Here is a 23,929-nt window from a genome sequence, read left to right as displayed (position 1 = left end):
TACAACAACATAGGTGTATTGTATGTCAGGATATCTACTCTGTATATCATGAATGGGTTGTGGGTCTGTTTGATGTCATTGTCACCTTGGGACCCTAGTGCATGGAGAAAGTCCTACCGTGAATGTTTCTCTTCTCATAGAGGAGGGGAAAGAGAGAGATGGTGAACAAGCTGGCTCTTCTAACTTCCACCTACATTTAATTGGCCAAAGCAGGAAACATGACCATTCCTGAGTTCAACAGGACAGTGATACATAATCCTAACACAGGAATGGCAGTGATTATTTTTGAGCAATAATAGGACATACAACACTAATATTGTGTCTGTATTCTTAGGTACATATGGAAACTACAGTGTCCAGACCTGTCCTTTCTCCAACCCACATCAATGCCACAGCTTCTGAAACATTCACTGTACTTCAGCAGAGGATGAGAATAGTTGAGGAACAAACCAGCTCACTGAGGGATGACCTAATAATGTTGGACTTTCGTGAAGAAAGGTAACAAAGAAAAATGAACTAGATCTCTGTAGGTTGAAGAATTTTGCTTCATTGCCTATTAAGTCACAGTAGTTTGGCAGATGAGAGGGATATTTGCAAAACAACTGAGAAATAATTTTCATTTGAGCATTACTTAGAAAACATTTGCGAAATGAAGAGTTGTCATTCTGTGATCGAGCTAGAGCTACTATCACTTTTCCCCTAAACAGATATTTAAAGTGTGTTAATTCAGTGTACAAACTTTGGTATTCTGTTCACTTGACTAAAAACAAATATGTAATTTTTCATGTAATAAATGATTCATTCTTGTTTTAAAATAAAAAGACATATTAAGGTTAAAAGCTAAAATGTTGCTTCATGACATTAATTTGGTCATTTTCTTCTCCCGTATTGTAAATTAAAAGAGGTTTTTGAAGTCTTTAAAAATTTTATGATTTAGAATGAGATAAAAAAATTGTTTTCACCCTAGTGCTTCTAAACAAGTTATTAAAAGTTGGATTATCAATGGCTTGCAGAATCTGTGGGCTTAAGCAGCCAATTTAGAATTTACTGGTGTGATTTTTTTTTTTTAATTATGTATATATTTCCTGAGTGTCTCTCATTCAGGAAAGATAAGAAATTAGTATAGTTGGTATTCTAGCACCCATGGAATAACTCTTTAGCAGTTAAATATTAAATTTGGTACAAATGTTGAGTATGTTGGTAACACAATAGGAATATTTATTATGACTTCATTAAAAAGTCAGTGGCCCTCATTTATTCCACATTGGTCTGATGTTTACCTAATAGCAATCTCTATATTTAAATTTGGAGTGGTTAATAAATGCTCGTTAATGAAAGAATCCATTCTTTTTTCTTTTTGTATATTTTTAATTGGTAAATAATTGTACATATTTATGGGGTAAAATGTGATTTTATGATACATGGATGCATTGTAGAATGATTGAATCAGGCTAATTAACATATCCATCACCTCACATATGTATTTGTGGTAAAGAGATTTAAAATTACTCTTAACAATTTTGAAATATGCAATACATTATTATTAATTATAGTCCATGTACTTTGCAGTGGATTGCTAGAACTTATATCCTCTTAAACTGGAGCTTTGTATTCTGATGAATAATCTCTTCTTTCCCTGCCCACCTCCTCACTTCCACCCAGCCTCTGATAACTGCTGTTCTACAGCCTTTACCATTCTACCTCTATGAGTTTGACTTTTTAAGATTTATGTATAAGCAAAATTATGCATATTTGTTTTTTCATGCCTGGTTTATTTCACTTAGCATAATGTCTTCCGAATTCATCCATGTTGTCACAAATGACAAAACTTTCTCATTTTGTAAGGCAGAGTAGTTTTTCATTGTTTATAGATGCAGGGTACCACATTTTCTTCATCCATTCATCTGTTGATGGGGATTTATGTTGTGTCTATACCTTGGCTATTGTGAATAGTGTTACAGTCAACATGGGAGTGCAGATATCCCTTTAACATACTGGTTTCAGTTCCTTAGGATATGTACCCAGAAGTGGGATTACTGGATCATATGGCAGTTCTGCTTTTAGTTTTTTGAGGAACCTCCATACTGTTTTCCAAAATGGTTATACTAATTTATGTTCCCATCAACTATGTACAACTATGTACAGTTCCCTTTTCTCAATACCCTTGCCAGCTTGTTATCTTTTATCTTTTTGATAATAGCCATTCTAACAGATGTGAAGTTTTCTGGTCATGTTTTTAATTTGTGTTTCCCTAATGATTTGTGAAGTTGAATATTTTTTTTTCATATATCTATTGGCCATTTGTATGTCTTCATTTGAGAAATGTCTATTCTGGTTTTTTGCCCATTTTTAAAAATAAACTTATTTTCTTGTTATTGAGTAGTTTGAGTTTTTGTATATTTTGAATATTAGCCCTTTATCAGATGTATGATTTGCAAATATCTTCTAAACTGTGAGTTGTCTGTTCACTCTGTAATTGTTTCCATTGCTGTGCAGAAGCCTTTTAGTCGGATCCATTCCTATTTGTCTGTTTTTGCTTTTTTTGCCTGTGCTTTGCGAGTCATATCCGAGAAATTATTGCTGAGACCAATGTCAAAGAGGTTTTCCCTTATGTTTTCTTCTAGTAGTTTTAGTTTCAGGTTTTATGTTTTACATCTGTCTTTAATCCATTTTTAGTTGATTCTGGTATATGGAGTGAAATAAGGGTCCAATTTCATTCTTCTATATGTGCATAGTTTTCCTAATACTTTATTGAAGAGACTGTCCTTTCCCCATTGTGTATTCTTGGCATCTTTGTTGAAAATCAATTGATCATAAATGCCTGAGTTTATTTCTGAGCTATTCTATTTCATTGGACAGTGAGTCTTTTTATGCTGCTACTATGCTCTTTTTATACTATATGTTTGTAATCTATTTGGAATTAGCTAATGTGATGCCTCCACCTTTGTTCTTTTTGCTCAAGATTGCTTTGGCTATTTCAGGGGTCTTTTGTGGCTCCATATGAATTTTCAGGTTTTTCTATTTCTATAAAGAATGACATTGGGATTTTAATAGTGATTGCACTGAATCTGTAGATGGCTTTGAGTAGTATGGACATTTTAACAGTACTCATTCTTCTAATCCATAAACCTGGGATGTCATTCTGTTTACAGTCATGTGGCATATAAGGACATTTCAGTCAGTGACAGACTTTATATTAGATGGTGGTCCCATAAGGTTGTAATGGAGCTGAAAAATTCCTATCGTCTGGTGATGTCATAGCCATGGAAGTGTTGCAGTGCAAGGCATCACCTTTTCTGTGTTTAGATATACAAATACTTACCATTGTGTTACACTTGCCTACAGTATTCAGTACAGTAACACACTATACTGGTTAATAGCCCAGGAGATATAGCCTAGGTATGGAATGGGCTATACCATCTATGTTTATGTAAATATACTCTGTAATGTTTGTACAACGACGAAATCGCCTTACAACACATATCTCAGAATGTATCCCTGTCATTACATAAGTGATTACTGTATTTATGTCATCCTTAATTTCTTTAATCAGTCTTTTAAGAGTTTTTATTGTATGGATCTTTCACCCCCTTGGTGAAACTTACTCCTGAGTATTTTTTTGATGTAATTGTAAATGGGATTACTTTCTCAATTTCTTTTTCAGATAGTTCATTGTTAGTGAATAGAAATGCTACTGATTTTTGTTTGCTGATTTTGTATTCTGAAACTTTACTGAATTAGTTTATTCTAATAGTTTTTTGGTGGAGTCTTTAGGGTTTTCTGTACATAAGATTTTGTATGTCTTCAGCAAAAAGAGAGAATTTCACTTCTTCCTTTCCTGTTTGGATGTCTTTTATTTCTTTTTCCTTTCTGATAGCTTTGGCTACGACTTACCACAGTATACTGAATAGAAGTGGTGAGAGTGGGCATCCTTATCTCAGTCCTGATCAGAAGCTTTCAAATTCTTACCATTGAGCATGATGTTACCTGTAGACTTAACACATCTGGTCTTTATTAGGTTGAGGTACATTCCTTCAATACCTAATTTGGTGAGAGTTTTTATTATGAAATGTTGAATTTTGTTAAATGCTTTCTCTGCATCTATTGAGATGATTATATAATTTTTATCCTTCATTCTGTTAATACAGTGGATCACATTTATTGATTTGTCCATGTTGAACTGTTGTTGCATCTCAGGGATAAATCTCATTTGATCATGGTGAATTATTCTTTTACTGTACTGTTGAAAATAGTTTGCTAGTGGGTTTTTTTTTTTTCTTTTGACAGAGTCTCACTCTGTCACCCAGGCTAGAGTGTAGTTATGCTACCTTGGCTCACTTCAGCCTCTGTCTCCCAGGTTCAAGTGAGTCTCCTGCCTCAGCCTCCTGAGTAGCTGGGATTACAAGCACATGCCACCATGCCTGGCTAATTTTTGTATTCTTAGTAGAGATGAGGTTTCACCATGTTGGTCAGGGTGGTCTTGAACTCCTCACCTCATGATCTGCCCTCCTTGGCCTCCCATAGTGCTGGGATTACAGATATGAGCCACCGTGCCCAGCTCCTAGTGTTTTATTGATGATTTTTGCATCTGTGTTGAGGGATATTGACCTGTAATTTTCTTTTCTTTTAGTGTCTTCGTCTGCCTTTAATTTCAGGGTCATGCTGGCCTTGTAAAATGAATTTGATGTATTCCCTTCTCTTCAATTTTTTGACAGTTTGTAAAGAATTGGTGTTAGTTCTTCATTAAATGTTTGATAGAAATCTACAGTGATGCCATCTGGTACTGGGTGTTTATTTGATAGGAGGAAACTTTTTATTACTGATTCAATCTTCTTACTCTTTATTGGTGTGTTCAGATTTTCAGTTTCTTTATTATTCAGTCTTGGTAGGTTACATGTTTCTAGGAATTTGTTCTTTTCTTCTAGGTTATCCAGTGTGTTCACAATTTGTTGTGTGGTTATTCTGAGATTACAAAAAACACAATAGGCCATTTTAAAGTAATAACAATTTAATTTTTACTACATATCCAAACTCCACACTTTCCCTCTCCCGGCTCCTACAATTTATGTTCTTAATGTCACAAATTACATATTTTTATAATGTGTATCCCTTAGCAAATTATTGTAGTTGTAGTTGTTTTCATTAGTTTTGTCTTTTAACCTTGATAGTAGAGATATAATTGATTAACACACTGCTATTACAGCATTAGAGTGATTTGAAGTTGACATTGCTTTTACTAATGATTTTTATGCTTTCACGTATTTTCTTTTGTTAATTATTGCCTTTTTCCTTCAGCTTGAATAAGTATTTAATTTTTTGCTTTTCTTGTAGTGTTGATAAACTTCTTCACCTTTTGTTTGTCTGGAAAAGTCTTTATTGCCTCTTCATTTTTGAAAGATAGGATTGTATTCATATTTTGAAAGATAGAGTATAGTATTCTTGGTTGACAGTTTTATTTTTCTTTTGGGATTTTGACTATATATTCTACTTTCTGCTTGCCTAGTAGGTTTCTGTTGAAAACTTCATTTATAGTCTAATATGGGTTCTCTTGTAGTAACAAGCTACTTTTCCCTTGATGCTTTTAAAAATCCTTGTCTTTAAGTTTTGAGAATTTGATGATAATGTGTCTGTGTTAGTCCATTCTGCATTGCTATGAAGGAATACTTGCGGCTGGGTAATTTATAAAGAGATATATTTGGCTTATAGTTCTGCAGGCTGTACAAACATGGTCAGCAACTACTCAGCTTCTGGTGAGTTCTCAGGAAGCTTGCAATCATGGTAGAAGGCAAAGGGGGAGCAGGTGAGTCACATGGTGAGAGAGGGAGTGAGAGAGAGGAGGAGGTACCAGGTCCTTTAATCAACCAGTATGGACTAACAGAGTGAGAACTCACTCATTACCATGAGGAGGGCACCAAGCATTCATGAGGGATCTGCCCCCATGACCTAAACAGCTCCCACCAGGTCCTACCTCCAACAATGGGAGATCACATTTCAACATGAGATTTGGATGGGACAGATATCCAAAATGTATCATTCCACCCTTTTACCTCAAATCTCATGTCCTTCTCACACTGCAAAATATCATCCCTTCTCAATAGTCCCTCATCCCTTCTCAGTAGTCCCCTAAAGGCTTAACTTAATCCAGCATTAATTCGAAAGTCACAAGTCTAAATTCCAAAGTCTTACCTGAGACTCAAGTTATTTCTACCTATGAACCTGTAAGACAAAAAGAAAGTTATTTACTTCCAAGATATAATGTGGTACAAACGTTGGGTAAACATTCCCATTCCAAAAGGAAGAAATTGCCTAAAAGAAAGGAGCAACAGTTTTCATATTTTAAAGGTCCAAAACAATCTTTGACTCTGTGTCCCACATCCTGGGCACACTGATGTGCCAGGTGGGCTCCCAAGGCTTTGAGCAGCTCTGCCCCTCTGGCTTTGCAGATTGCAGCCTCCATGGCTGCTCTCAAGGGTTGAAGTTGAGTGCCTGTGGCTTTTACAGACTCAGAGTGAAAGCTACCAGTGGCTCTATCCTGAGGTCTGGAGGGTGGGTTCATTCCCACGGCTCCCCTGGGCAGGACTGTTTGTAGGAACTCCAGCCCCACATTTCCCTTCAGTACTGCCATAACAGAAGCCTGCTGCAGGGGCAGAGTCTTTGCAGAGAGCTCCTGCATGGCATCCAGGCTTTCTCAAAAATCCTCTGAAATCCAGGCGGAAGCCACTAAGTCTCCTTCATTCTTGCATTCTGTACGCCTGCAAGCTTAGCATCACATGGAAACTACGAAGGCTTATGGCCTCTATGTCAGGCATCCCCAAACTTTTTACACAGGGGGCCAGTTCACTGTCCCTCAGACCGTTGGAGGGCCGCCACATACTGTGCTCCTCTCACTGACCACCAATGAAAGAGGTGCCCCTTCCTGAAGTGTGGCGAGGGGCCGGATAAATGGCCTCAGGGGGCCGCAGTTTGGGGATGCCTGGCCTATGTCCTTTGAAGCAGTGACCTAGGTTGTATCTGGGGCCCTTTGAGCCATAGTGAGAGCTAGAGCAACTAGGATCTGGGCAACACTCCTGAGGTGGTGCAGGGCAGTGACACCCAGTCCCCTAAATCATTCTTTCATCTTAGGCCTCTGGGACTGTGATAAGAGGGGCTGCTTCAGAGATTTCTGAAATGCCTTCAAAGCCTTTTTCCCATTGTCTTGGCTGTTAGCATCTGGCTTCCTTTTAGTCATGCCAGTCTCTCTAGCAAATAGTTGCTCCACATGCCACTTTAATTCCTTTCCTGAAAATTCTCTTTCTTTCTCTACCACATGCCTAGGGTGTAAATTTTCCAAATTTTTATACTGTACTTCCCTTTTCAATGTAAGTTTCAACCTTAAGCCATTTCTTTGCTCCTGCATCTAATTGTAGCTGTTAAAAACAGCCACGTCACTTTTGAAACATTTTACTGCTTACAGATTTCTTCTGCCGGATACCTTAGGACATATCTCTTAAATTCAAACTCCCTGACGTGTAATCCCAGAACTTTGACAGGCCAAGGCGGGTGGATCATGAGGTCAGGCGATTGAGACTATCCTGGCCAACATAGTGAAACCCCATCTCTACTAAAATACAAAAATTAGCTGGGCATGGTGTCATGCGCCTGTAGTCCCTCCCCATCTCTACTAAAATACAAAAATTAGCTGGGCATGGTGGTGCACACCTGTAGTCCAAGCTACTCAGGAGACTGAGGCAGGAGAATTGCTTGAACCCGGGAGGCAGAGGTTGCAGTGAGCTGAAATCAAGCCACTGAACTCCAGCCTGGCAGCTGGAGACAGAGCAAGAATGTCTCAAAAAAAAAAAAAAAAAAAAAAAAAAAAAAAAAAAATCCAAACTTCCACAGATCCCTAGGACATGGACACAGTGTAGCCAAGTTCTTTGCTAGGGTGTCACATGGGTGACCTTTACTCTATTTTCCAATAACTTCCTCATTTTTATCTGAGACCTCCTCAGCCTGTCCTCTGTCCACATATCTAGCAGCATTTTTGTTACAACCACTTAAGTCTCTAAGAAGTTCCACTTTCCCTTGTTTTCCTGTGTTCTTCTTAGCCCTCCAAACTCTTCCAATCTCCACCCATTACCCATTTCCAAAGCTGCTTTTACATTTTCAGGTATCTTTATATCAATGCGTCTCTCTGTTACCAACTTTCTGTGTTAGTCTATTTTGTGTTGCTATAAGGGAATATTTGAGGCTGGGTAATTTATAAAGAAAGGACATATATTTGGCTCATAGTTCTGCAGGCTATAAAAGTATGGCACCAGTATTTGTTTACCTTCTAATGAGGGCCTCAAGAAGCTTACAATCATGGTGGAAGGCAAAGGGGGAGCAGGTGAGTCACATGGTAAGAGAGGGAGTGATAGAAAGAGGAGATGCCACACTCCTTTAGACAACCAACTCTTGTGTGAACTAAAAGTGAGAACTCACTCATTACCAAGCCACTCATAAGTGATCTGCCCCATGACCCAAACAACTCCCACCAGGCCCTACCTCCAACAGTGGGAATCACTTTTTAACATGAGATTTGGAGGGGACAAATGTCCAAACTGTCTAAGTGTCTAAGTATGGGGCTGTGAAACTCTGAATTCATCTTATTTGTCATCCTTTAGGCTTCTTGGATCTGGATTTCTATATCCTTACCCAGGCTTGGGAAGTTTTTTTTGTTATTTATTCGAATGTGTTTTCTATTCCTTTTACCTTCTCTTCTGCACTTTTGATCATGGGCATATTGTTCTGTTGACAGTATCTCATAAGTTCCATAAACTATCTTTACTCATTTCAATTTTTTCTTTCTGCTCCTCACGTTGGATGATTTTCAGTGACCTGCCGTCAGGTTTACTTATTCACTTCCACTTGATATAGTCTGTCTTTGAGCCCCTTATTGAATTTTTTCAGTTCTATTATAGTATTCTTCACTATATGATTTGTTGGGTACTTTTTTATACTTTCTTACTCTCTTTTGTTGAAATTCTGTTTGTTCTTGCATTATTTTCCTGACCTTGGTGAACATCTTTATGACCATTATTTTGAATTCCTTCTTGTATAAACCACATATTTCCATTTCAGTAGGATTGGTTTCTGGATATTTATCTTGTTCTTTTATTTGGAACATTTTCCTATGTCTTCAGTTTTTTTTTTTTTAACTCTGTTGATTTCTGTGGATTGAGTAAGACAGTAACCTCTCCTAGTCTTGTCAAACTGGCCCTCGTGTAGGAGATCTTACCAATTCATACAGCCAGAAATTTTATTTTATTTTATTTATTCATTTATTATTTATTTATTTATTTATTTTTGAGACGGAGTTTCGCTCGTTACCCAGGCTGGAGTGCAATGGCGCGATCTCGGCTCACCGCAACCTCCGCCTCCTGGGTTCAGGCAATTCTCCTGCCTCAGCCTCCTGAGTAGCTGGGATTATAGGCATGCACCACCATGCCCAGCTAATTTTTTGTATTTTTAGTAGAGACGGGATTTCACCATGTTGACCAGGTTGGTCTCGATCTCTCGACCTTGTAATCCACCCACCTCGGCCTCCCAAAGTTCTGGGATTACAGGCTTGAGCCACCGCGCCCGGCCCCAGAAATTTTAATACATCTCTCAAATCTCTGTATTTGTACAATCTGATCTCTCTATTTTTGGTGGCCCCAGAAGATTAAGATGTGCCAAGTCTTGTTAGTACCATGAGAGCGGTAAGACAGAAGCCATGCTCTCTAGATGCAGCTAAAAATGCTGGGGTGTTAGATGCATGTTCCAGTTCCTTCTGTCCTCAGGGTAAAGCTGAGAGTAGGCATTTATCCCTTATTGCACTAAAGCAGGCATTATCTATCTGCACAAAGGCAGGCATTTTTCTCTCCTTAAGCCAGGGAGAAGCTCTGTGGTAAATACCTGTAGTACTGTCATTCAGACTGCGTCTTCTGAGGATATGGCCACTGGAAGTGGGCCCATTGTATATCTACCTCTTTGTTTTCTGTGACCTAAAGATAATTGGAACTGCATAGCCAAATCAGCTCCCAGAGCTGGATGTCTAAGGAGGTAGTCCTTGTATGAGAGCTGTAGAAGTTATGACACTTGATGAGTGGACAAACTACATATAGGAAGCTTCTGTAGACTTGGGGTTATCACTGGGGCAAGCTAGGGGAGAAGTCTTGGCAAGTACCAAGCTCTCATTTAGTCTGCCGGAGGTGTATTGTTTGCCTGCCCCATTAACTCCCTGATGTAAGTTAGTCAGAAGCCAGACCATCAATTATTCACTGGAAGAATGTACAGAGAAATCCTTTTTAGACAAAAACAAAATGTGTGTTTTAGCACTTTCTCTTCACTGCTTCCAAGAGGTGTAATCCCTGGAACTGCTTACACTCCTGTTTAAAACCACCTCCTGGTATTGCAAGCTGTGAGTCTCATATGAGAGTCTTGTATTCCTAATCCTTTCTACCCCTAGAGCTAGGATATTTAGGATGCAGTCCCTCAAGTAGAAGTTTTAAAAGTTGGGGCACTTGATGCATGGAAAAACTTTTTCCAGGAGGAATTGGTAGAGTGGAGTTATTGATGGAATGAGCCAGGGGAATAGGTTTGTGGGCTGCCAAGCTCTCTTTCAGGCTGCCAAAGGTTACTGTTTGTCAGCCCAGTTGATTCTCTGGTGCAGGCTTGTATGAAGCTCAACTCTTAACAGCAGCAGTTGACAGAGTACACTGGCAAACCTCTTCCAAACAGAAACTGGGAGCTTTGAGTTTTAGTCCCTTCTCTACCCTGATCCTGGGGGATGAAGCCTCTGTAAATGCTTACACACCCATGTATAATCACCTCTTTGTTCCATGGTCTAGGGAGACTCATGTGTGCCTAATCCCTTCTGCCCCTAGAGTCAGGTGAATCAAGAGCCACACTGTGGGAAATCTCAAGAGTTAGGGCTCTAATTATGTGGTCCAAACCCTTCTCTCCTCAGGGAGAGGGTGGGTGTTGGGGTTGCCTTCCTACAGTGCCTGAGGTGGGGTTTGGGCCTGAGTGTGTCTCAGCTTTTCCTACCTAGTCAGTGTGAGTATTTTCTCAGTTGCCAGAAGTTGACAGAAGAGTCCCTCAACTTGTTTCTGACTTTGTCTCAGAGGGAATAGATCTGTGTATAGATGTTTATTTAGTGTGTCCCTACATGGAGAGTCAGAGACCTGCCATGTTGGTGATGTCACTCTCCAGTTATTCTTACTGGAAATGTTACATTGACTCAATTGTTGGGATTACTGTAGTAGAAATTGCGTTACATAATATTGTTATATTGGGATCTTTGTCCAGAGGCCAGTTGGAAACTCCAAGCTGTTTAGAAGACGTGGAGAGCCAGAAAGTCATTAGTCCTATCCAAAATGAAGTAATTTGTGCAGGAAAAACTGACATTTTATGGAAGAACTGTGAGTTTCTGGTAAATCGAATGTGCCGTCTTGAAAGCCTCATTCAGTCCTTGAAGATGAACATCTTTCGCCTGCAAACTGAAAAGGACTTGAATCCTCAGAAAACAGGTATAGAGATAAGAATCATCAGAAACTTGGTCCTGTGTAGGTGCTTGATTTCCTTTACTGACTTTCTATTGCTTGATGACCCTCCCGTGCTGTCTGGTAGCTTTTCTGAAAGATCGACTGAATGCAATACAGGACGAGCATTCTAAGGACCTGAAGCTATTGCATCTCGAAGTTATGAATTTGCGCCAGCAACTGAGAGCTGTAAAAGAGGAAGAAGACAAGGCACAAGATGAGGTGCAAAGGTTGACTGCCACTCTGGAGATTGCCTCACAAACAAAGGTTTGAGTCTAGAGTCCTGAAGTACGCACTGTTATGTAGCTGGAGGAGGTGACAGACCTATGACACTGACTTTTAAAAATAGGTGATGTTGATATGAAGATTCTCGGCATTTGACATTTGGCATGTTGATTCGAGGACTCTTGGCCTATGACATTTGCATTGATAACCTAAACCACTGTGGGCTGTCTGTGATTGATTATTTATATAACACTTACCCCATACAAGTGATGGTAAGGGTCCAGAGGTATGAGATAGAGCCTGTGCTCTTCAGGAGGAACTCTTATGCTCATTGGGAGAACAAGCCACAGTATGAAAAATTCAATAAGGGAAAAATAGGAGTACAGCTAGTGCTCGACTTATGACCACGATTGGTTCCGACAGACCGGTCGTAACACAATTTGGTAGTAAGTTGAGTAGGCTATATGTATAGTACTGTGAAATGATGTTATAAAAATCTTTAAGTCATAGTTTATCATAATTTTCTTTCATTATTGTTATATATCATAATTTGTTCATTTTATGCCATTTGTATCATCTCTACATCATTTTGTTTCTTATTTTTACATTCGTCAAATTTAAGTAAAACACTGCATTACCTACAACTGGTTTAATATTTGCAAAACATACAAAATAGCAAAATACAGGTGCATACAAAAATACAAAATACAGGTATAAAAAATACCATAGGAAACATTTTCCCAATTGCAAAACATATCAAAATATATAAACATGTACAAAACATTTTATTGGCAATTCCTCTTGGTAGATATCTTGGAAGGGGTTTGATGAAAAATATCCAAGACACAAAACACAAATTGCTGTACCAAGTCTGGGATAACAGTTGAAATGGTGCACGTGGAGATGGTAGTGCTGCCGGAAGCTGGTCTGCACTGTCGTACGCCCAGCTGGGTAACGTTTACACTGCCAGACGCGGAGCAGTCGTGGCTAGCGATTGTGGTCATAAAGTCTAATGGTTGTAAGTTGCATAGGTTATAGTCGATCAATACCTGTATAGGAAATGTTACAGTATAGTATAAGACAAAAAGTGAATATTGCCGAGTAAGGGCTTTGTGTTCAGACATGTTTGAGAGGGTGAGGATGCCCTATCTAGAATAGATTAGGTAGGCTTCAGGAAAGGGATAGGACCTTTAGAAGCAAAGTATAGGGGTGAGGAAATTTCAAGGAGCATATGCAGAGGCAGCAAAGAATAAGGACTCCTTGGAAAAGAAACTGACAATGTTGTTCTCCCTTCACGGGCTAGACAACCTAATCAGTGGCCAACGTGTTATTTTGTTTAATCTTTGCAAAACCTTGGGAAGTAGGATATTACTGTACCTATTTTTTTAACAATGATAGTACTGGGTCCCTAGGAGAAATCACTTGTCTAAGATCACACATGCCTGTCATCTTCTTGTTACTCAGGTTTGAACCCAGATGTTTCTACTGGGTGCAGCTAGGGGAAATGTATTAACTAGGTTTTCAAGAGTGAGGATTTGTTTGTGGGAAATAAGTTGGATATTAGCTAGCAATGACATTATAGAGCAGCTCAAAATCAATAATAATTAGTAGTTGGGGTTGATCCTTTTAAGACAGCACTCCCCATAGGATCGACCCCAACTACTTGAAAGATTAAGATTTTTGATATGGAAGTGACATAATGAAAATAGGAAAACAAATTTAGCAGTATTATAGGATATTGAAAATAGGGAGACAAATTGGAGGCAGGGAAACCAATTAGGAATCCATGGCACTATTTGAGGCATGAGCCAAATTGGGTCTGATCTAGGGTTGTGGCATTTTCAAAAGAAAGAAGAGTATTCTTTAAAAAAAAAAGATATGTTAGAATATGGTACTGGGAGGAACTGATGAGGGTAAGGAAGGCAAAGATGGCTCTCAGGTTTTACATCTGAGATTGTGGTGCCATTCATCTTAATAAAAAAGAGAATAAGTAAGGAAAGCTGTCTTTTTCATCCTCAGCTCATAAGCATGAATAATATTTGAAGGTGGAAAAAACAGATTTCTTAAAAAAGTTAAGAATTTACCCTGTAAGTAAAATGTCTTTTGATTACCAGATTATCCGCTAATTACTGAATTTTATATAGGAGGTGGGTGCAATTAATCACTATTTATGATATAAAAGAGGAAATTAGGCCGGGCGCGGTGGCTCAAGCCTGTAATCCCAGCAGTTTGGGAGGCCGAGGCGGGTGGATCACGAGGTCAAGAGATCGAGACCATCCCGGTCAACATAGTGAAACCCCGTCTCTACTCAAAATACAAAAAATTAGCTGGGCATGGTGGCACGTGCCTGTAATCCCAGCTACTCAGGAGGCTGAGGCAGGAGAATTGCCTGAACCCAGGAGGCGGAGGTTGCAGTGAGCCGAGATCGCGCCATTGCACTCCAGCCTGGGTAACAAGAGCGAAACTCTGTCTCAAAAAAAAAAAAAAAAAAAAAAGAGGAAATTATAGAAATCATGTATATATAATATGCATATATAATAAAATAACCTTCCTGCTAAATAACTCATGTTAATAATTACTTCAGGCTTATAACAAAGAGTTATAACCATATTAAAAATGGCATGTATGTATAGGTTGCCAGAAGAAAACCTGATTTGATCTGAATCTACCTATAGACAATTTTTTCCTGTCATTTCAGATTATTTAGAACCCTTTCTCCTTCTACTTTTAGAAGAATGCAGCCGTTATTGAAGAGGAACTGAAGACCACAAAACGTAAAATGAACCTTAAAATTCAGGAGGTAAGACAAAAAGTCAGAGGGTGGAGGAGGTCTTGGAATTGCACAAGGGAAATCAAGAAAGCTGAAAGAGAGAATGAAAAGAAACGGTTGAAGAAGGAAATATGTGACTATGTAGTAGGGAGACTTTAAAAATATGCCACATTGAATTCAAGTGAAAGTTTCTGCTCTTAAATAACATTAGGACTTCCTTTTACCCCAATACTGTCATAAAACTAGAAATAAACAATAAATGCTCTGTGAGCCAGAAAGAAAATAGTTAACACTTGTGGCTGCCCCTATATTGTAGTTAAGTGGATGCTTTCATGCAAAGGCCTTTTAATCTAAAGTTGTATTTAAAATAAAAAGTTATTAATAAGTCTGCTCATCTAATTTTACCTTAAACTTTCATTTCAGCTTGTTTTAGTAGATAGCAGATTGGGAAATATGAAGTAGGTGGCTGCTAAAAGCTGTTGGACTAAAAATTTGCAGCTGAAAACAGTGGAAGAATCAGTAGGGTTACTAACTCAGTATACTCTGGCAGTGGCCTGAAACCTCAATATTCCGTGACATAATAGTATTAATAATTGATGTTAGTTCAAATCTAGTGGGTCAAATTATATTTAAAAGATTCTGTTATACAAAATAGAGAAGTAGACATATTTTTAAGGAAAATTCTTATGCAAAACTATTTTTAAGGTTCTAAATTTTAGTGCTTAGGTGGTAAGCATTGGTATTTGGAAAACTGTCTTATATTGAGTGTTTTATTTGCCAGTAATTTCTGATAAAAGCTTGATTGTTCATAGTTAGAATGTATTAAGTTTATTTTTAAGATATTTTAATAGACTTTTTAGGGCAGTTTCAGGTTCACAGAAAAATGATGCAGAAAACACAGAGTTCCTGTATACCCTTCTCTCCACTCCTGTAGTTTCCCTGTTATTAACATCTTGCATTATTATGGTACTTTTGTAACATTTGATGAGCCAATATTGATCCCTCATTTAGTGAAGTATGTTAAGATTCACTATTCATCATGCTGTAAAGTTCTGTGGGTTTGACAAATGCATAATGCCATGTATTCATCATTATGGAATCACACAGAATAGATGCACTGCCCTGAAAATGCCCTGTGCTCCACCTACCCGTCCCTCCTCAAGTCTTCCCCTGAGCCCCTGACAACCACTGATCTTTTTTTTTGTCTCTATAGTTGTGTTATTGTTGAAATCATACAGTGTGTATGTAGCCTTTTTGTACTGGCTTCTTTTTTAGCATATGTGCTTCAAGTTCCTTCATGGTTTTTCATGGCTCAGTAACTCATTTCTTTGTATAGCTGAACAGTATTCTATTGTATGTGCCACAATTTGTTTATCCATTCACCTATTCAGGGACATATTGTTTGCTTCCAACTTTTGGCAATTATGAGTAAAGCTGCTATAAACATTGTGTGCAGGTTCTTACGTAGACATGAGTTTGCAGCTCTTTTGGGTAAATATAATACCTAGGAGTGTAATTGCTGGATCATCTGGTAAGCCTATGTTTAGCTTTGTATGAAGCTGCCAACCTGTCTTACAAAGTGGCTGTATCATTTTTCATGCCCATCAGCAAGGAATAGGAGTTATGGTTACTGCATATCCTCACCAGCATTTGGTCTTGTCAGTGTTTTGAATTTTTTGCCATTCCAATAGATGTGTACTGGTATCTTGGTTTGATTTGCAATCCCTAATGATATAATGACATTGAGCATCTTCTCAAATGTTTATTTGCCATCTGTATATCTCCTTTGGTGAGTTATCTGTTAGACTTTTGCCCCATTTTGTAACTGGGTTATTTCTTATTGTTATGTTTTAAGAGTTCTTTGTATATTTTGGATACCAGCCCTTTATCAAAGAAGTGTTATGCAATTATTTTCCCCTACTATATAGCTTATCTTTTTATGCTTTTACCTGTCTTTCACAGAACAGGAACTTTTAATTTTAATGAAGTCCAGTATATCAATTTTTTCTTTCGTGGATTGTAATTTTAGAATTGTATCTAAAAAGTCAGTAAGCCCAAGTCACCTAGATTTTCTTTTGTGTAATCTTCTAAGAGATTTTGTAGGTTTTCATTTTACATTTAGGTCTTTGATGTGTTCTGAGCTAATTTTTATGAAAGGTGTGAGATCTGTATCTAGATGAATTTCTTCTTGGCATATGGATGTCCAGTGTTTCTGGCACCATTTGTTGAAAAGACAATCCCTTCTCTTTTGGATTGCCACTTAACATTATTTTTTACTAGGAAAGTCTTATTCTTAATTCTTGGTTCTATGGTAAAGTCTTGAATTTTGATTAAACTCTGTCAAAGACGTGCAGAAGTACTACGCTAGTCAAACATGGGCATTCTGAGGGCATGTGAAATAGAAAGGGTGTATTAGTTTGCTGGGCTGCCATAACAAAGTCCTAAAGACTTGGTAGTGTAAACAGAAATTTATTTATTTATATGTTCTGGAGACTTGAAGTCCAAAGTCAAGGTGTTAGCAGATTTGGTTTCTCTTGAGGCCTTTCTCCTTGGCTTGAAGGTGTCCGCCTTCTAACTGGGTCCTCACATGCTCTTTTCTTTGTGTATACCCATCTCTGGTGTTTTTATGTGTCTGAATCTCTTCTAAGAAGGATATAGTCAGTTTGGTTTAGGGTCCACCCCAGTGGCTTCATTTTAATTTAATCGCCTGTTGAAAGGCCCTATCTCCAAATAAAGTCTCCTTGTGTGGTAGCAGATGTTGGGCTTCAACGTAAGCATTTTAGAGGACACAATCAGCTTATGACAGAGGATTATATACAGATAGAAGAAGTGTGGTATTTATCTTCCTAAGATATAATAAATATAAGATAGATACAAAATCTGGGTATGATAGACATTCAATGGATTAACTGATTGCCCTTAATAGTACTTGAGAAACAAATACTTTAGTATTAAAGCATTCTTTTTGTAATATGCTTTTGTACATCACATTATAGGTATATCATGTATAAGACAGGAAAATGTCTGTTTTTAAAAGTGGCCATTCTTTACAAAGGTGGCTAGCTGAATGCTTTGAAGCATACATAATAGGGGTGATTAACACAGAATTTAAAAGAGTGAAATAATAATTCCAAATGAACTAGAGATTGAATCACATTTGACAGTGATGCAACTAAAATTTAAATGAGATGATTTCCTGGGTGAGTATTTTGAAACTTTCAAGGAATAAATTTATCTTGAATAAATTATATTATATAATTTGACACAAAGTTTAGAAAAGTATACTAAGCTACTGTATTCTACATTCAATGGATTACTCTATACAATTATAATTTGATACTAAAATCTGAAAAAATATAACCACAAATAAAATGGCTCATTCTTACATAAGATTGTAATGTTTAACATATCATTGAGTAAATACGCAATTTCTAAGCTTAAAAAGAACAGAATTATAAAAAGATAGGTAGATCTGACCACATAAGAATACTTCTACATATAAAAAGCAAAACGAATAAAGCAGCAGTCCCTAACCTTTTTGGCACTAGGGACCACTTTTGTGGAAGACAGTTTTTCCATTGGATTGGGAAGTTGAGGGGAATGGTTTTGGGATGAAACCATTCCACCTTGAATCATCAGGCATTAGTTAGATTCTCATAAGAAGCACGCAACCTAGATCCCTTGCTTGCACAGTTCACATTAGAGTTCACGGTCCTATGATAAACTATTGCTGCCACTGATCTGACAGAAGGCAGAGCTCAGGCAGTAGGGCTGGTTCACCCACTGCTCACCTGCTCTGCGGCCTGGTTCCTAACAAGCCACAGAGCAGTACCAGTCTGTGGCTCTGGGGGTTGAGGACCCCTGTAATAAGGCATTATAACACAACTAGGCAAAGAGTTAATAGTTTTCCCTTTTAAAGAACTTAACAGCCTGAGCAACATGGCAAAACTCCATTTCTACCAAAAAAAAAAAATAATTAGCCAGGCACAGTGGTGTACACCAGTGGTCCCAGCTACTTAGGAGGCTGAGGTGGAAGGATCAGTTGAGCCTGTGAGGTTGAGGCTGCAGTGATCATGCCACTGCACTACAGCCTAGGCCACAGAGTGAGATCCTGTCTCCAAAAACCCCCCCAAAACTCAAAACTGCCAGGCACAGTGGCTCATACCTGTAATCTCAGCATTTTGGGAGGCTAAGGCAGGAGCATCACTTGAACCCAGAAGTTTGAGACAACCCTTGGCAACAAAGTGAGACCCTGGATCAATAGCAGATTTTTAAAATCAGCTGGGCATGGTGGCACACTCCTTTAGTACCAGGTACTCAGGAGGCTGAGGTGGGAGGATCACTTGAGCCTGGGAGGTCTAGACTGCAGTGAATCATGGTTTTACCACTTCAGTCAGCCTGGCTGACACAGTGAGACCCTGTTTCCCAAAAAAAAACAAAAACAAAACCAAAAAACCATAAAATTGTCTAAAAATACCCAAAAAAACAAGGGGCAAAGGATAAGTATTGAAAGTTTATTAAATATATAAAGAGCCGATAAGTATATTAGAAGATATTTAATCTCATAGTAACCAAAGAAATGCAGAAATATTAAGATGTTAGTTTTCATTTATTAGATCAGAAGAGATTTAAGCAAATTTTAATACATAGTACTGATGAGATTTATTCAAATAGTACAGGTAGGAAGGTAATAATTGGAAAATTACACTATGTATCAAAAATTTTAAAAAACATTTGTACCTTTAACCTAGTGATTCTTGTTATAGGAATTTGTCCTAAGGAAATAATCAGAAAAGTAAGGAAAGACCTACTCACAAGTATGTTCAGGAGAGCAGTATTTAGAATAGTGAAAAATTGGAAAAAACCTGTATGTCAAATATCAAGGATATGATTAAGAAAGTTATAGAGCATTTCCAAAATGATCAATCTTGTAATAGTTTTGTCCCAACACGTTTTTAACCTTTTTTAACTTTTAAGAAACATTTTAAAAAATATAAAATATGGTCGGGCGCGCTGGCTCAAGCCTGTAATCCCAGCACTTTGGGAGGCTGAGGTGGGTGGATCATGAGGTCAAGAGATCGAGACCATCCTGGTCAACATGGTGAAACCTCATCTCTACTAAAAATACAAAAAATCAGCTGGGGATGGTGGTGCGCGCCTGTAATCCCAGCTGCTCAGGAGGCTGAGGCAGGAGAATTGCCTGAACCCAGGAGGCGGAGGTTGCAGTGAGCCAAGATCGTGCCATTGCACTCCAGCCTGGGTAACGAGAGAAACTCCGTCTCAAAAAAAAAATATATATATATAAAATATATTATCCATAGAGGAAAAAAATACGTGTACAATTTAGAAAACAGGTAGAGTGTACTCTTAATGTCATCTACAGTGGGGTTTTAAAATAGAAGTTCTTTCATTTTCACATCACTTCTTGAAAGGAATAGCATTCTCTGCAATTCCTGTTTCAATTGGAAGGGATCTCTTTACCTAATGATAAAAGAGACTCTTAACCTTTTATAGTCATTTATTGACAGAAATAAGGTCAGTGTGCCTCCAAAATAGGGGAAAAAAAACAAAGTGTGTTCTTCTACTCTTATATACCTCACAGCACAACAGTTCTGACACCCAATGACACACCAAGAAATTCTGATCTTCACGGGCACCAGTTGAGTGTCCTGTAATTCAGTTGAGTCCTGACACTATCTACTTGGAGATAGGTGAGGATTCAGTCTCACAAGATTGCCCCCCACTTTAGACGCCAATTGCAAGCCCCAAGTTGTCCCTCTAACTGACTTGCAAAAAATTGGTGTTCCTATGATGCCTCTCCACAAGTTTCAGTATTTGCTAGAATAGCTCAGAGAATTCGGACACTTCATTTACACCCATTTGTGATTTGACATTACAAAGGATACAGTTGAGCAGCCAGTTGAAAGAGATGCACAGGGCAAGGCATGTGGGAAGGGGCGCAGGCCCTTTCTGGGGCTCATCACCCTCTAAGCACCTCCATGTGTTCAGCTATCCAGAAGCACTCTGAACCCAGTTCTTCTGAATTTTATGGAGGCTTCATTACATAGGCATGATTGATTAAATCATTGGCCACTGATGATCAGCTTCCCTTACAGCCCTTTTCTCATCATTAGAGGTTGAAAGGAGGGGTAGAAGTCCCAATCCTCTAATTATGCCTTGGTCTTTCTGGGGACCAGCCCCCACCACAGCTACCTGTCTTCCCCCACCCCCAGCCAATCATTCATTAGCACACAAAAGACACTCTTGAGGTGATTCTAAGGTTTTTATGAGCTATGTGGCAGGAACCAGGGGCAGAGACTAAATATATTTTTCTTATTATAACACAATATTACAGCACCTAAATTCTTTGAGTATCAGTTTTGTCTGCTACTTAATGCTTATTTCATTATTTGTTTAGGACTCTAAATTCTAAACAGAATTAAAACAGTTTTCAGAGAGATATTTATAATGCTGAAGGATAAAAAATATATAGATAAATCAAAATACAGGAAAATTAGAATTGAAAAATAAAGCCAGAAAATACAAAAACACAGAAAATACACAAAGAATTACTAGTGTTTTTCAAACTTTTTTTTGACAATCCATTGTTGGACATATATTTTACACTGCAACACACATACATATATACACAAACATTTCACAAAGCAGCACTTACCCTTACTACTTCCTATGCACTCTAATATTTTTTTTCTAGTCTTTTTTTCCCCTTTTTCTAAGTGCTTCTTTCAATTTACGAATGGGTTTTAACCTCCAATTTGGAAAACAGACCTAAACTATAGGAGGATGAGAGCAATAAATTTTGATCTACATTCCTTAGGAGGTATTCCTAGGTAATCCAGGGAGAAATAAAAGCATGTTTCTGAGTAGTCATAAATGATTGAAGACTGTTGGGAGGTGAGATGGCATGTCTGATAAACTTCTCAGGTAACTTTGATGTTTATTTAACTAGTATGATGTTTAGTTGGTCTTACTTAACTGCAGTGTTGCTTTGTAGCTAAGGAGACAACTGGCTCAGGAGAAGTACCTTAGGGAATCTTTAGAGAAATCGGGATCAGCCATGCTCCTCAAAATACAAGAAATGGGATCAACAGTGGAAGTAGAACGAAAACAGGTAGAAAGAATTCCTCTCCTTATGTATAATTGGGACGCGAAACCAAACAAAAATTGGTATTTTACCTGCAAACTTAACATTTTACTAATTTCCTCTAGATTTATTAAAATATTTACTTTTTGTTAGTAATATGTTAGCAATCTTACTACTGTTTTTAAGTTAGTGCAAAATAAGAAAGACCCTAATGTCATTATTAAATGCTCTTAATTTATAAATCAGAGAGTTAAGGACCAGAGAGGTTAATTTACCTCAGGCTTTATAGAGGTGAACTCTTGGCTCCTAAGGAAAGATATTTTTGCCTTATACTATACACTTTCTGCTATAGAGATTGATTTTGGAAGCCATTGCCCTGGTCTCATGCTGTGTATGTCTGACATGGATAGAAAATAAAGGCTAAACTGATCTAACACTGGAAGCAAAGGATATCAATAAGTAAAACAATCAGGACTATGTTTATACTGCTGTTAATTATCGTTATTTATTTTAACATGATATGTTTACCTTCATATTTTTTATTGGAAGTATCTACATATAATTTAGCATACTTTAAATTCTAACTATCTGAGTCAATTCATATTTTCATATTTTAAAATAATTTTTTGGATGATATAATCTTTATTTTAACCAATGGTTTTCCTTCATAACTAAATTATAACTAAGATTCTACTTTAGGAATTTAGAGATGACCCTTTGTTGCTCTAACTTGCAGTGCCAATATGGTAGCCATTAGCCACATACGGCTATTTAAATCAGTTAAATAAAATATTTATTTCTTCACACACTAGACACATTCAAGTGTTCAGTAGCCACTTGTGGCTAGTGTACTGTTTGCATTGGAGAGTGCACAGAAGGTTCTATTGGGTGGCATTGCTCCAAGACTGCATTTCATTGAGATTTTAACTGTAACATAGACTAACTTATTGTTGCTTCTCAGTGACATTAAGATTGGAATGTTGCCTTACACATGTGGTATAAGGCAGTTTATTAGAAATCTTTATCTTACAGAAAAGGAGTTTTTCTGATACAATTTCAGGTGCACATCTTGCAGCAAAACTGCATTGCTCTACGTGATTCTATGCAGAGCACTCAAGAACTACTGGCCCAGGAACAGGAAAAAAAAGAAGAGTTGGAGACTGCTACTTCACAGCTCAAATCTGATCTAAGTATGAAACTAGATGCTAGAAATCAGCTTCTTGTTAGTTTTTTGAAATTTCATTGAAAAACTCTTAAGATCCCACATTCTTAAAGTGGCAAGTGTTACTGATATTTCCCACAGTACTGTATGTAAAAAATTGCAGATTTCCCTTCTACCTGTAGTACTGAGATAGAAAGGAATGTTGTTAATAATAGATTTGACCCTCTTAATTGTAGACAAGTCCTTACTTAGTTTTTTTACAGCTCGTTTGTGGACTTGAGAATGGTTTCTAGACATCTAGATTGAATATTTGGCAATAAAGTAAAACAATAGATTGAATATTGGATAATAAAATAATAAGTAAGGCCATGAATCCCTGATAACTTACTGATTCTGTCAATTTGTCACGTCAGATTCTCCATTCTTCATGTTATCAGTCTATTTTGGTTAACCTATATTTGTAGACATGGAAATTGGAAGGTACCTTAAAGAGAGCTTAGATTAATCTCCTCTTTTTATAGATAAGTCCTCAAAGGTGACAGAGTTAGGAAATGAAACAGCCTAGACTTGATCCCAAGGTGTTCAGTCATGTTTCTTGTAACCCATCAGCCCTTTATCCTACCACTGTTGCTAGTACTTTATTGTAAAGCAGTTTCCAGATAGTCTCAATGACAGAGGTCACAGAGTTATAGTGCAGTGCTTCATGTGACTAATACAGCATGGTTTACACTGAGCTTTCACATAAATTATTTCATTCAGTACTCAAAGCTATCCATATTTCCCAGAGTTACAAAAGGAAAAAAAATGAACAAAGTAAGACCTAGACCTGGATCTCCTAAATCCAAGTCTAGTGTTCTCTCCAGTTCACCTTTTCTGCTCTGTGGCTGTAGTGGGGGTTGATGATACCAAAAAGGAAATGGAAATGATAAAAAATAATAGAGCAAGAGTAATCTATTCAATGTTTTGACTTACTGCTTTTAGCAGAAAATATTCCCTTTTCTTACAGTAGTAAATTATTGTGTGAAGTTCTCACTGACAATGCCCCTGGATAATTTTCTGTCTTTCTATAATTGTGTGCCTACAAAAATACATGTACATTTTATGGTGTTGCCACATTATCTCAT

At 37.7% G+C, this 23,929-nt stretch overlaps 1 protein-coding gene across 4 annotated transcripts in view; it reads left to right on the top strand.

Annotated features, from left to right (window-relative positions):
• CCDC150 (coiled-coil domain containing 150) overlaps positions 1 to 23,929 on the top strand; it is a 94,220-nt gene that overhangs the window by 4,521 nt on the left and 65,770 nt on the right. For all 4 annotated transcript variants that reach the window (XM_074399326.1, XM_074399327.1, XM_074399325.1 and 1 more), the window contains exons 2-7: positions 335 to 498; positions 11,311 to 11,531; positions 11,632 to 11,810; positions 14,500 to 14,568; positions 21,554 to 21,670; positions 22,704 to 22,833. In XM_074399326.1, the coding sequence (XP_074255427.1) occupies positions 335 to 498; positions 11,311 to 11,531; positions 11,632 to 11,810; positions 14,500 to 14,568; positions 21,554 to 21,670; positions 22,704 to 22,833 (880 nt within the window). The remainder of the gene's footprint in view (positions 1 to 334; positions 499 to 11,310; positions 11,532 to 11,631; positions 11,811 to 14,499; positions 14,569 to 21,553; positions 21,671 to 22,703; positions 22,834 to 23,929) is intronic.

The sequence above is a fragment of the Saimiri boliviensis genome, chromosome 5, assembly GCF_048565385.1.
Source record: "Saimiri boliviensis isolate mSaiBol1 chromosome 5, mSaiBol1.pri, whole genome shotgun sequence".
Classification (NCBI taxonomy): domain Eukaryota; kingdom Metazoa; phylum Chordata; class Mammalia; order Primates; family Cebidae; genus Saimiri; species Saimiri boliviensis.
This window is presented reverse-complemented; position numbering and strand designations above follow the sequence as displayed.